The sequence below is a fragment of the Talpa europaea genome, assembly GCF_964194135.1.
Source record: "Talpa europaea genome assembly, chromosome: 16".
In the NCBI taxonomy this organism is placed as follows: domain Eukaryota; kingdom Metazoa; phylum Chordata; class Mammalia; order Eulipotyphla; family Talpidae; genus Talpa; species Talpa europaea.
The window spans coordinates 7,670,177-7,683,389 of NC_140084.1; the positions used below are offsets into that span (position 1 = coordinate 7,670,177).

General features: G+C 39.9%; 1 protein-coding gene across 1 annotated transcript in view; it reads left to right on the forward strand.

The window, feature by feature from the left end:
• TANGO6 (transport and golgi organization 6 homolog) overlaps window positions 1-13,213 on the forward strand; it is a gene marked incomplete at its 3' end in the record, with an annotated part of 156,747 nt that overhangs the window by 67,408 nt on the left and 76,126 nt on the right. Inside the window, exon 15 of the mRNA XM_084257623.1 lies at window positions 12,799-12,939. Within this exon, the coding sequence (XP_084113749.1) occupies window positions 12,799-12,939 (141 nt within the window). The remainder of the gene's footprint in view (window positions 1-12,798; window positions 12,940-13,213) is intronic.

Genomic DNA, 13,213 nt, shown 5'->3' on the forward strand with positions numbered 1-13,213 from the left:
GGACGCTTAGGAGTAGTAAAGAAGGGGCTCACTTGGGTGGTCTTGGAGAACCATATAGCCCCACTCTAACCAGAGGGCTCTGCTTTTCTCCTTTTCATTGAGCCTACTCTAAAGATTTCATGTGAAAAGAATGTTTTGCTGCTTTAGAAAAAAAAAGGATTTGAAAAATCGTAGTATTTGTCCATGAAAAAGGTAAAACCATATGGAATTATTTTAGGCCAGGAATTTAGCCATATATATATATATGTGTGTGTATATATATATATATATATATATAATTTTTTAAAAGATTTATTTTTATTTATGTATACAAGAACTGGGGTGGAGGCCAGAGGTACAGGGCAGGGTGGGTGAGAGGATTCACCAGAGACAGAATGGGGAACAGAACAGGCAGATCTACTGAAGTACTCTGCTGAGGGGAGCAGCGGGCAAGACAGGTGATGTCTGCCTCACCATGTGGGTTAGCTTCCAGGCTGGGGATCAAACTCATGCTGCAGTGGCTGCTAATAGCTTGATAGTGCTGACTTTAACCTCTGCGCCACCAGGGAATCCATTGAGATCTAACATGAAGGTCTCAAAAACTAGTGATTTTTATATTCTCCTTTGTGTCTTTTTGCTTATTTTCCACATTTTCCAGTATCAGCATTTATTGCTTTTATAATCAGAAGATACTGTTTTTTTTTTATCATGCACCTATTTAGGAAAGCTGATTCACTGTATCAAGATTCAGGGGCTGAGGAAATTGAAATAGATGGCTCCCTCTGTCATAGTGCCCCCACCCTTTTCACAGCTAGGAACTACTCAGATATAGTACTACCCTGGCTTCTTCACTCTGAAATTATATGATGAGAGTAGAAAGCTGACTGACAAACAGATGTTTTTCCTAAGTGAAGCTTTTCTTAATGAAATGGTTGCTTAGAAACCAGACCATAATAATAACTTTTCTATATTTAGTTCATAAAGTGATTCAGTTTGCAAAATTATTAAGTCAGGGAATACAAATTAGATAAAATTGAACAGTATTCGCTATTTCTTGTCTTGTAGTGCAGTAAACAAATGGTTAAATTGGTAGCAAAATTTCATCCAGATATGTCTATCCAGATGCTGTTAATACCAAGGACACACACAGAAAATGACAGTATTTGGAGCCACCCTCTCTGCTCTCAACAGCAATTCTCTAGTAGCACATAGATGTCTGATGTCTTAGCAGCATGTATTAAAAGCTGTTACATCTAACACTTATCACGTTGCTGAGAGGATCAGTTAGGTCAGTGGATCAAAAATTGTACGTGAAGATGTGCAAATAACTTCAATTCAAGTTAAGCTCAGTGAGACAGCAATGTAAAGAAACGCTCAGGAGTGAAAATACTTGTTTAGAATGACAGAATTTAATAACAGAAAATTCGATATGCTAACTTACTATAACAAAGAAACCTCAACACATGCCATATTTATCTGGTGAATGAAAACATTAATTATTGAATTCAAACTAGACAAAATCTAGATGAGAATACAGCTCTATCTTCCATTTTCAATAATGATGTGATAGGTTAGCTGAGAACAACTATTATGCAGGATCACATATTTAGAACATTTAAAAAGCATTAATGAGCTAAAGAGAAAGTAGAGCTCTACCAAACCAAAATCTTAGACGAAGCCGGAATCCTAAGAAGTAGACCAACCATTAGAACCTGCATTTACCCTGAGGGCCTTGCTAAAATTAAGCTTTGAATTTTATGGCCTTGAAAGGCAAGCTGTGGAAATGAAAGCCCAAACCATCTTGAAGTGGGGGTCTAATAGAAGACCTCCAACATTAAGTTTAGGAATATGCCTTTGGGTGAATCAAAAGTAAAAGTATTGTCCTTCACTTCAGCTCTGGGGACTGGAAGGAACATTCAATAGGCACTCATCAGAAGGGATAAGGAAAGAAAATGTGTTATAATCACTGAATGGACCTCTCTTTCAGCAGATTTCCTCCTGCAGAGATTCAAAAATTTTTAGGGAGGGAATTAGAGCTTTAAGTATTTCTGTACTGTTAGTGTCTGTGGGAGTCTTGCAGAAACTAAAGCATTTCCCCTGTGGAAGAAGGCACCTTCCCCAAGACTCCAGTGAATCCCCATAAAAATTTTAATATTTTTACTGTATTTCAAATTTGTTTTAATAATGAAAAATAGTTTGTAAGATACATGCAACATAAAATATGCTATTTTACTGATTTTTAATGTACAACTCAGTGATTCTATTCATAATGTGTGTCACTGCTACCTACTTCTAAAATTTTTTTATCACCATAAACTTACTCTGTAAACATTAATAACTCTCCCTTTCCCCATCCCTATGATAATTACTTGTATTTTTGTATAATAATTACAACATGGTTCCAAAATAACCAAGCACAAGGAAACAAGTTCCAGAAAATTTGAGATATTGGAATTATTGCATAATATTATGAACTAACCAGGCTTACTCTATTCAAATAATTATAAAACAAGCCTCAAAATATCTTCCTGAATGGTAAAACTCATCTAGCAGATTTGAAAAAAAAAAAAAAGTACATAGAATGTCTAAAAATAAAAAGTAGAATAAAATAAAACACTCAGTAGTGGGTGGTTTTTGTAGTAGACACTGCTGAAGAAAATTAGTGAATCAAAAAGCAAGGAAGAAATTACACAAAGTTCAGGACAGAGAGGTAAGTAATATTTAGTCTCCAGATGGAAAAGTAAAAATAATAATAATAATAATAGATTTGATATCTTAAAGGTTTAAAACTCATTTATGTCAAAAGCAACATAATCAAAATACAAGTGCAAAGTATGCCTCCCTGGTGGCCTAGTGATTGTCCCAGCGCTATCATTGCAGCAGCCTGAGTTTGCTCATCGGCCAGGGAGCTAACCCACATAGGGCTCAGCAGACCTCTCCTGTCTCACCCGCTGCTCCCCTCAGCAGTGTATTTCAGTCAGTCTGCCTGTTCTGCTCCCCACTCTGTCTCTGGTGAATTCTCTCACCCTCTGCACCTCTTGCCTGTACCCCAGATCTTTTATGCATAAATAAATAAAAATAAATCTTTACATTAAAAAGGAAACTATGAAAATAAAACAAAGCTGTCCACAGTAAAAACTGTATGTGAGAGTGTGTGTGCACACATCTATTCAAAGAATAGTGTATGAATGAGAGCACTAAAGTGCTTCTGTTGATTTAAAATTTCAGGTGGTTTTTTAGGAAGTTTTATTCAGATATTATTCACATGCCTTGCAATGTGTCTTTTTTAAGTGTATAATACAATAGCTTTTAGATTATTCACAGTTATGCATCTGTCACCACAATCAATTTTAGAATATTTCTAAAAAGATATCCCTTAGGCTTCACTCCTCAGTCTTTCCATACCTCCCACAGGTGATTTTTATTTTATTTCTTCTGTATACTTTTTTCTAGCATCTCAGTCTTTTACGGTGGTCAAGTACACCTTATGTCATCAGGGAAAATTTTTAGTTCAGTTCTTTTGAATATGGAAGCAAAATTTCCCCCTCCATTTATAGGTGCCCTACTTAGCACAAGGATTTTAACCTGAGGGCTACGTGGACCCCTAGAGGGTCTGGTCACTCCCTCAAATTGTAGGCAGAGTGTTCACATTTGTATATGTGTTTATGAGGGACAAGTAGCTTTTTAGGGGAAATTTATAACTCTGACTGGTTTCCACATGAAACTACAGGTGAAGGCCCACACGTCATGGTTGTTGATTTCACAACCATCACTTTCCTTAAGTCACTCCTGGCCTGGAGCGCCTATCCCAGAGACTTGCCTAATCAGCTCATCAAACATCTGCTAGGCTGATCTCAGGAAAAAAATGAGATTTCAGAAGAGTTGATGTCTTGCCTGTATCACAGCGTGGTGCCCAAAGTCTAGAGCAGGTCTTCTAACTTCAAGATAATGAATAACATGAAAAAATCAGCCCTGTCTTGTTAGAGCTTCAGGCCAGGCAACAACTCCCCTGGGCAGCCTGGACTTACTCAAAACTAGTGAGCACCTGACACATCCATCAGTTTTGCTGATTTCGCAGCTTGTCTTTGCACAGGCTTGAGGTGAACCAACAGAAAACTTAGAAAAAATGAATCAGAAGTTCAGGTGGTGCTCCTCCTACAGGCCCACCTACCCGAATCCTGAAGAGTTGTAAAGGGTATTTTATTTCCTTTACCTAGATTCAGGGGAAAGAGAACCATTTACTGCTTTTTGGGTAAACCCGAAACCCCTCTTTTCATTTTACCAGTGAATGTTCTGTTGTTGGGATAAAGAGAATATTAATGTGCTTTTTCACTCTTTGAAAACCGCTGAAAGAGAATTAAATAAATGACATATTGCTTCTTTCTCACCCATCATGAGATGAAAATAAGTTTATCTGAATGCAGGACAGTGATCACTTTCAACGCAGCAGTAAATGCTGTTTTCTTTTCCTTCCTTCCTTCCTCACTTACATCTTCATTCAGTACTAGGGCCACTTCATTTTATTTTTGTACATACCGCAGAACCTTGATCACAGTGGCACTCTTGAGACTGTTTCTTTCAGCTCTGTTCTCTTATTCCTTCCCCTCCGTCATGCAGAGATATTTGCAAGGCACACCATGATAAGGTGGACTCCGAGCTTTTTGCTGCCGTTTTGAGTTTTACTTATTTGGGGAGCAGTGAAGGGGGCTTACAGTTACCCAGAAAGGTGTTGTAGGTGGACATGTTTAAGAATCACTGGTTAAAAACTGGAACGCATTAAAATCTGAGTTTTTGCTTTCCTTTTATATGACTTCTCTGTCATCACTAATGTCAACAGCATCTCAAGTGAGAGTCATTTGTGAATTTCATTAACATTACTACATGCTAAATAAAGACACCAACTGTCCCTCTGAAGTCCCATCAGACCCAGTGGAGGATCCTGCCTGTTCAACTGAGATACAATGTGCAGAGTGCCTCTCCTTCCTCTGACTTTGCAGTCCAAAAGTAAATTTTTTTAAAGATTTATTTATTTATGCATACAAGAACTGAGGTATAGGCCAGAGGTGCAAGGGGATGAGAGGATTCACCAGAGACAGAGTGGTGAGCAGAACAGGCGCATCCACAGAAATACACTGCTGAGGGGATCAGTGGGCGAGGCATGAGAGGTCTGCTGCGCCATGTGGATTTCTCCCTGGATGGCCGGGGATCAAACTTGTGCTGCGGTAGCTAGTGATAGCTTGATAGTGCTGTCCATAACCCCTGCGCCACCAGGGAGGCCCCCAAAGTATTTTTTTAAAGTGAAGCTGAGTATGTCATATACTTGGAAATGTAAGGTTTATCATCTTTGGGGGGAGGGTGTACAATACTGTTTCATTAGTTCTCATTCCTTAGGCACTGTTGCCAGGTGGGCTGTGGTGTAGCAGAGTTCAGGTTTTACAACTCCACTCTGCCATGCGGTTCTTCTGTGATCTTGGGCCATATTTTTCACCCCACTGTTCCTCGACTTCTTCCCTACTAAGATTAGGACTAATTGTAGTACCTACTTCAAAGGCTTGTGGGATCTTTAAATGGATGAATGCATGTGAAGTGCCAAGGACCTTGCCTTACCCATTAACTACTCACCGTAAATATTAGGAATTTTTATTGTCTTAGCTATTAGATTTTTACTTATTAGTAATATTTCCTGATCCAAATATCAAATATTGTTAACTGTCAGTAAATACAGATGATTCACTCACCTTTACCTTTTCTCTCCCAAAATGGGAATCAGAAAGCAGTTTTAGCTAATAGATTGGCATTATTGATAATGCCAATTGATATAATTGATTAGCTTATTTTACTATTAGAGTATGTCATTTAGATCCTGATTTAGAGATAGATACTAGGTATGGTTCTTAAAAATCTTTCACTGTTACCCTCACAACTTACTAGCCTAACCCTATTTTTTCCTCAGGCCTGAGTAATACTAACTCATCTTGAATCTTTATAAATTTGTTGGGGCTTGTACGCACTTAACACAATTTAAGAGCTTTTGAGAAACAACATCAAATTGGTATGCTAGACGTTCTCATTTACTTTAATTACAAAGACAGCCCAGCTATTCAGTGGAATTCTCATACTTCCTTGATTTAATAACCAACTTCCCTAGTTTGTGCAACTTCCTGGATACCTGGAGCTAAAAATTATTGTTAGTTTCCATCATAATGAGCAGTCTCAAAAGTAGCAACTGAAGTTCCCTGCTAAAGGGTAGAATTTTCCTTCTCTTCAGCTCCTACCTTTCTTACCTGTGTGTCTTAGCACTGCAAGGGAGGATAATCACAGATTGCTGGTTATCTTGCTGTAAATCAGAAGGAAAATTTTCTTACATGTGACCTCTTCTTTTCATTATCACTGTTACAAAACAGACCTTCCTCCACAGATTAATATACATTCTATCTTCTTTGTAGTTTTTAAAATGAACTTTTTTTTATGAATGCTTTTGAACATAGTTTGAAAAGATTCTAAAAACTTACCCCATCCTGTTTCTTAACCCACACAATTCCAGTCACCAAAGATAACCATCATCCCCACCCCTGTAAGTAATTTCTCCTAGCAGTTAACTATCCATTTTTAAATACAATGCTTATACATATCTCTTGATTAAAAAACTTTTTAAAAAAAGATTTATTTATTTATGCATACAAGAGCTGGGGTACAGGCCAGAGGTACAGGGGGTGTGTGTGTATGTATGTGAGAGGATTCACCAGAGACAGAGTGGGGAACAGAACAGGCAGAGTGACTGAAATACACTGCTGAGGGGAGCAGCAGGAGAGGTAGGAGAGGTCTGCTGCACCATGTGCGTAGCTCCCTGGCTGGGGATCGAACCCATGCTGCCCATTATCTATCCATTCTCTGTATGAAGATTTAGCATGTACACACACACTCATGTGCACCTATGTCCCTTCTCTTATCATTTCCTTTTCTTAGGTTTTGACTAGCTCATTAGATTGTGTTTGCTGCTAACTATGATAGATATTGTTCATTGTTGAACCTAGTTCTCTCTTTCTTTCTTCTACATTTGCTTAGTTTTCTAGGTAATTGCTAAATTTTCCCAAATGATCTAACATCTCTATCAAAGATGTTATTTTATTCCATCTTTGTTCTCTCTGCCCAGCTGTCAACCTTTGACAGCTATCTCATTCTCTTTATCCTTGTTTGTGGGATTATATCTTTTTCAATCCTTAACTGTCACTTTAGTAGGCTTTTAGGAGAAAGATTATCTAGTCTATGGTCTTCCTGCCACATTTAATTGCAAATTCTTTTTACATTTACCTCTAAAAGAGGCTGTTATATTTTAAAAGACCATGTTCCTTATGACAGAGTTTTAAATTTTTTTATTTTATTTGTTTATATTTATAGGTAATATACTATATTCCAAAATTTCAAAAAGGTCCAAATTCAAAAGGTATGAAAAAAAAAATAACACTAGCTTCTCCCTTAGTCACGAGGTTCCCTCCCCCCAGAAACAACCAATATTATTTTCTTACATGTCCTGCCAGAAGTATGAGTATGTATTTCCCCTTTGTATACAAATGGTTGAATTCTATACACATTTCTTTTGCACCTTGCGTTTCATTTAACAGTACATGTTAGCATTTATTTCAAAAGTTCATTAAAAGCATCTGAATATTGGGCCTCCCTTGGTGGCGCAGTGGTGATTCTGTACATAAGTAATTTTCTACTTGTGCTAGTGCATCTATTAGGATAAATTACTATTTTTTAAAAGATTTATTTGTTTTTATACAAGAACTGGGGAATAGGCCAGAGACGCGGGAGGGTGAGAGGATTCACCAGAGACAGAGCGGGGAACAGAACAGGCAGATGGACCGAAACACACTGCTGAGGGGAGCAGCGGGCGCAGCAGGAGAGGACTGCTGTGCCATGTGGGTATCTCCCTGGCTGGCCGGGAATCGAACCCTCGCTACAAAGGCTGCGGACAGCTTCACAGCACTGTGCTCAACCTGCTGTGCCACCAGGGAAGCCCTCCTAGAGTATAATTTTTGGCTTACCACAGAATTTAGGTTTTAAACATGATACATTTCCCTACAAATGCAAACAAAGTCTATGAGATGTGTAAAACACTTGGTTTCCTCCCTCCTCACTCCCCCCATTCAGATAACAAATCACTTTCCCGTGTTCCGCCCTCACCCTAAGGGGCAGTCAAAACAGTTTGGATCAAAAGGCAGTTAATTGATACTTTGCTCTTGGCAGTGACTTTCCCTTTACATGTAAGATGTGCTTTATTACTCTTTGCTTTTATCTTCTAATCTAAAAACCTAAAAGGGTAGATATGAAATATTTTCCAGTAGTTTTCTTGGTAACTTTTTAAAATATTTATTTATTTGTGCATACAAGAACTGGATACAGGCCTGAGGTGCAGGGTGGTGGTGGGGGCAGTGAGCGTATTCACCAGAGAGAGTGGGAAGCAGAACAGGCGGATCTGTTGAAATACACTGCTGAGGGGAGCACCGGGCAAGACAGGAGAGGTCTGCTGAGCCATATGTGTCAGCTCCCTGGCCAGGGGTCGAACTCCTGCTGCAGTGATTGCCTATTGCTTCAAAGTGCTGAAACTTAACCCCTTGCGCCACCAGGGAGGCCCTTAATAACTTTTTCAGATATAATTCACATGCCATAGCCTTCACCCTTTTAAAGTATACAATTCAGTGGTTTTTATTATATTCACAGTGTGTATAACCATCACCAAAATCAATTTGAAAATGTTTTTGTCTTTCCAAAAAGAAACTCCATATCCATTAGCAGTCCCTCTCCAGTTTTCCCAACTCCCACAGTCCTAGGTGACCACTAAATCTACTTTTTCTGTAGATTTACCTGTTTGAGACAGTTCATATAAATGGAAGCATACAATATATGGGATTTTGTGTTTTTGCAGAAATGCCTGAGAAGTTTAAGGGGCTCGGTGGTTTCCAGGTTGACATTGCTGTATTTGGGGGTTGTTACCTGTCTGAGGTTAATGAGGCAGGTTAGTTTTAATGGGGAATGATTTAGCCAGTTTCTGGCGTAGGACCAGTCAGCAAGCATATTTACAATTAAACTGTCTTTTCTATAATGCCAGAGCACCGAGTGAAGGGAGATGAACCTGACTGCTGCAGGCCTGCAGTCACTGAGCAGCATGAGGGAGCATCTTAAAGCGAATCCTGTTTCGATCTTAATACATTTCTAGCTTTGTAATGAAAGTCCTGGGGAGAGGAAAGGCCAGTTATTTTACAGAGTTGACTGACTCTGTTTTGTTCTATAAAGTACTTTTAAGACTATTTTTTTCAAGATGTGTGACCCCTATGTTTGTAGCAGCATAAGTCACAATAGCTAAAACACAGAATCAACCTAAATGCCATTGACAGACGACTGGAGAAGGAAATTGTGGCATATGCAGCCATTCCAAAAGGCAAAGTGGAGCCTTTTAGGACAATATGGATGGATCTTGAGGTGATGATGCTAAATGAAATAAGTCAGAAAGTGAAAGACAATTACTGGATGATCGCACTCATTTGTGAAATATAAATAACAACGAAAATAACTCTAGACTCAATGGTGGCCCTAGAAGAGGGGGTGATGGGGGTCATGTGACTGGGTCATGGCATGGGGTTTTGGTGGAGGAAGAGTGAAACACGTGAAGTTGTCCTCCAGAATTTATCTAGTTTTGTAAAATGAATCACAAATCAACAAAACTAGATCTAAAAAAGTATTTTCTTAGTGAAGTTGATTTGCCTATAGTTTAGGCTTTGCCTCCAAAATGCACATCGAAATTTCATGAACTCTTGCTGGTTTGGGTTCACTTTTCCCTTCTCTGTATCTTCTGTTACTTCATATCTTGAAATACGTAGTCGCTTCCCTGTGATCAGAGTGGGAGCAGGTATCTCTCACACAATCGTTTGGTTCCATTGCCAAAGGAATTGATGTGTCATTTGCTGTGTCACATTTCCTTGAAGCCTGGGCTGGCCCGGAAATTACCCCATTTTCAAATTACAAAGAAATTATCAAGTGTGAGAGGCCCAGTGTCATGTAGAGGTTATGGCTATGCTTCCTCGGTTGTCAAAGGTCGGAAAACTTTCCAAATAAATAACAAAAAACACCGCATACCATCTCATCCCTTTCACTGTTATACAGCCTTGGCCTTCATATAGGATTCTCTTCCCTGCTTGGTGTAAGAGTAAGGCAGGAACTGGTCTTGTTCTCTCTAGGGATTTATAAGCTCCTTGGAGGCAACAGTATCTTAGAAGGTAAAATTCACATAGTCAGAAGGCCACTTGGCAACCATCTGTGGAGCAGCCAGCAGGAAGACAAACAATTGCAAATGTGGGACTGTGGGAAGCAAGGAAGCTGTACTTTGCTGTTGGCAACCTTTTAATGTGAGCTTGGGAGCATTTAGTGCTCCCTGGTGGAATTAAGAGTTTGGCCGTTACCGAAAGAAAAAGTAAAAAAATCAATCTGAATTTGTTTTTCTCATCTGAAGAAGGATATGTTAGGATTTCTTCAGTTGGAAAGGAATATCAAACTGGCATAAGTATGAGGAGATTTTTATAGGCAAATGTACCCAGGAGTCTAGTGGGTAGAAGTAGAGGTGATCCAGAGACTCAAAGTGTAACAGGAAGTCTCTTCTCCTTCCCTCACTTGGCTTGACATCCTCTGTGTTGGTGTGATTTGGGGGGACTTTCTCCAACTAGTGGGCACTGGCAGCTCCAAGTTAATCACTTCATTAGGAGGGGGAAAAAGAAAGCTTATCTTTGCCAGCAGCTCCAAATGTGCTCCAGAATTGAATGCCCTTGCCTGTGTCTGAGCCAGTCATTGTGGTGAAGATGGGATGGATGGAGTAGTCCCACGGGCCAGCCTGGGATTTGAGTTCACACGCAGCAGAGGGAAAGAAAGGAGGTAGTTAACGCCACTTAAACCACAAGGGCTAAGAGTGGGAAGGATGTTTCCCAAAGGAACACTGGATGTGGTTACCAGAGAGAGTGTAGCAACTATGTACAACCAGTGTCTGCTGCAGAGAGAAAAGCAAGAGCTCCTTTGGTTTTAAAGTATCTGGCAAAATGTGTTGATGGAAGTAAATAACTGTTCTTTACTCAAGATTAATGAGGGAAAATAGACAAAAACAAGGAAGAGGGATGTTAGTAATAGCTATGTTTCAGAAAAGCTAGACACACATGAAATCGTATTTCTAAAAGAAAACATCCAGCAGATCTCTGAGTTGGGCACTTTTGTTATCAAAAGTAGTTTTGATAACAACAGACCTACTATAATATGTACCAGACCTTGTCTAGATCAGTAATATACCCTCTGTCAGAATTGCTGCCACCAACTACCAATTTATTTTTTCTTTTGGGTTTTTTTTTTTAAAAGATTTATTTATTTATGCATAAAAGAACTGGGGTACAGGCCAGAAGTGTGGGGGGTGAGAGGATTCACCTGAGACAGAATGGGGAAGAGAACAGGCAGAATGACTGACATACACTGCTGAGGGGAGCAGCAGGCGAGGCAGGAGAGGTCTGCTGTGCCGTGTGGGTAGCTCCCTGGCCATGGATTGAACTCATGCTGCAGTGGCTGTGGATGCTTCATAGTGCTGCGTCTTAACTCCTTGCACTACCAAGGAAGCCCTCCTTTGGGGTTCTTGTAGAACTTGGAAGCTGTTTTCTTTCTCCCCACTTAGGAAACCATTCATTTTTTCTTTTCTTATAAATTTTTGGGGGGCATAATTCTTTTTCTTTTCTTTTTACCTTTCAATTTCTTTCACCCATTTCTTCCACCCTTTTTACTATGCTTGTATGTCTCTTTCTCCACCTTGGGACCACCAAAACTTGGCCATCATTTTGCTTAACAGAACTTAACACAAATGTAGTGTCACAGTTGCCAACAGGGAAACTGCTTAATTCCGTTTCAGCCATAACCTTACACTCCCTTAAGAGCAGAGCTTCTGCATGTATAAATTGGAGGCACAGAAAGGAAGATGTAGCTCAGGACCACATGCAGAGACTTCCCAAAACAGTGAAAATGTAGGGGTGGGGAGGGCAGGAAAGTGGATAGGTGGACAGGTGCAGCCCTCAGCAGGTGCTCCAGCATTGTATACGTCTAATTTATCAGAGAATGGAATCACAACCTACAACACAGAACGTGGTATATAAACTTTGCTTACAAGCTTGTCAGTTCAAACAGGAAAATTAGTAACTCAGAAAAAAGATCATTATAAATTTCTGAAGCATTTGTATACCTTCCCCATCTTTTTTTTTCTTAATTTCTGAAATTTTTAACAAGATTGTATCCTTGAGCCCTTTGATTCAGTTCAAGGATACAGTTTTCTTGTGGAAATTGCTCTCATCACTGACAGTGTCATAGAGAGAAGATGTACTGGAGTGGAGAAATGCAGCAAAGACAGGAGCTCTGCTGGGCTTCCAGCAAAAACATGGGCAGGCACAATGCAGACCTTAGAAGGGGTCCCTAGAGGGCATTTAATCCAGTCTTCGTCCTTCACCATGTGCTCCCCTGCTGTGCTACGTAATCGTCTAGCCAGAGTCTGAAATCCACAATCATAGAATATCAGTGCCAGAAGTGACCTTAGAGATCATATAAGGCTGAGATTAGTCTTCATCCTTGGCCCCATGTTCTTTCCACTTAGTATGTTGTCTCTCCAAATAAAGACTGGTAGAACTACGGTCTCTTGCTGTTTGAATTATGATGGACGTGTTATCCCATCACAACCTGTCTAGGGTTATTTGCCTTTCAGTCCTAAACAGTAGTAAATTCTTTCTTTTTTATTTTCAACCCCAGGAGTTGCCCTACTCTCAGATGCCTACCCTGAGAAAATCTTGCTTGGCCTGTTGGCTCAGTATGACAGCGGTAAAGACCAGCACACAGCAGAGACCAGAATGAAAATGGGGGAAGTCCTGATGAGAATTGTCAGAGCATTGGGTAAGTTTTCCTGGTTCGTCCATCTGGAGCAGGGTGGGTGGGGGAGCAGGATGGCTTTTGAACCAAAGTCTGGTATCTTTATGCTGACCACGTGAGTACCGTTTAGGGGATAAGATGAATAACATACTCTGTTCAAGGACTTAGCAGATATGCAGATGCCCACTAAGAGACTGATGGCAAGAGTGTCCTTTTTCCGACAGCTGCTTAGTCTCCTTCCCTGAGTTGCGTTGGGGCCCAGGTTTCACTGAAAATGGGATTGGGGATGGAATGGGAA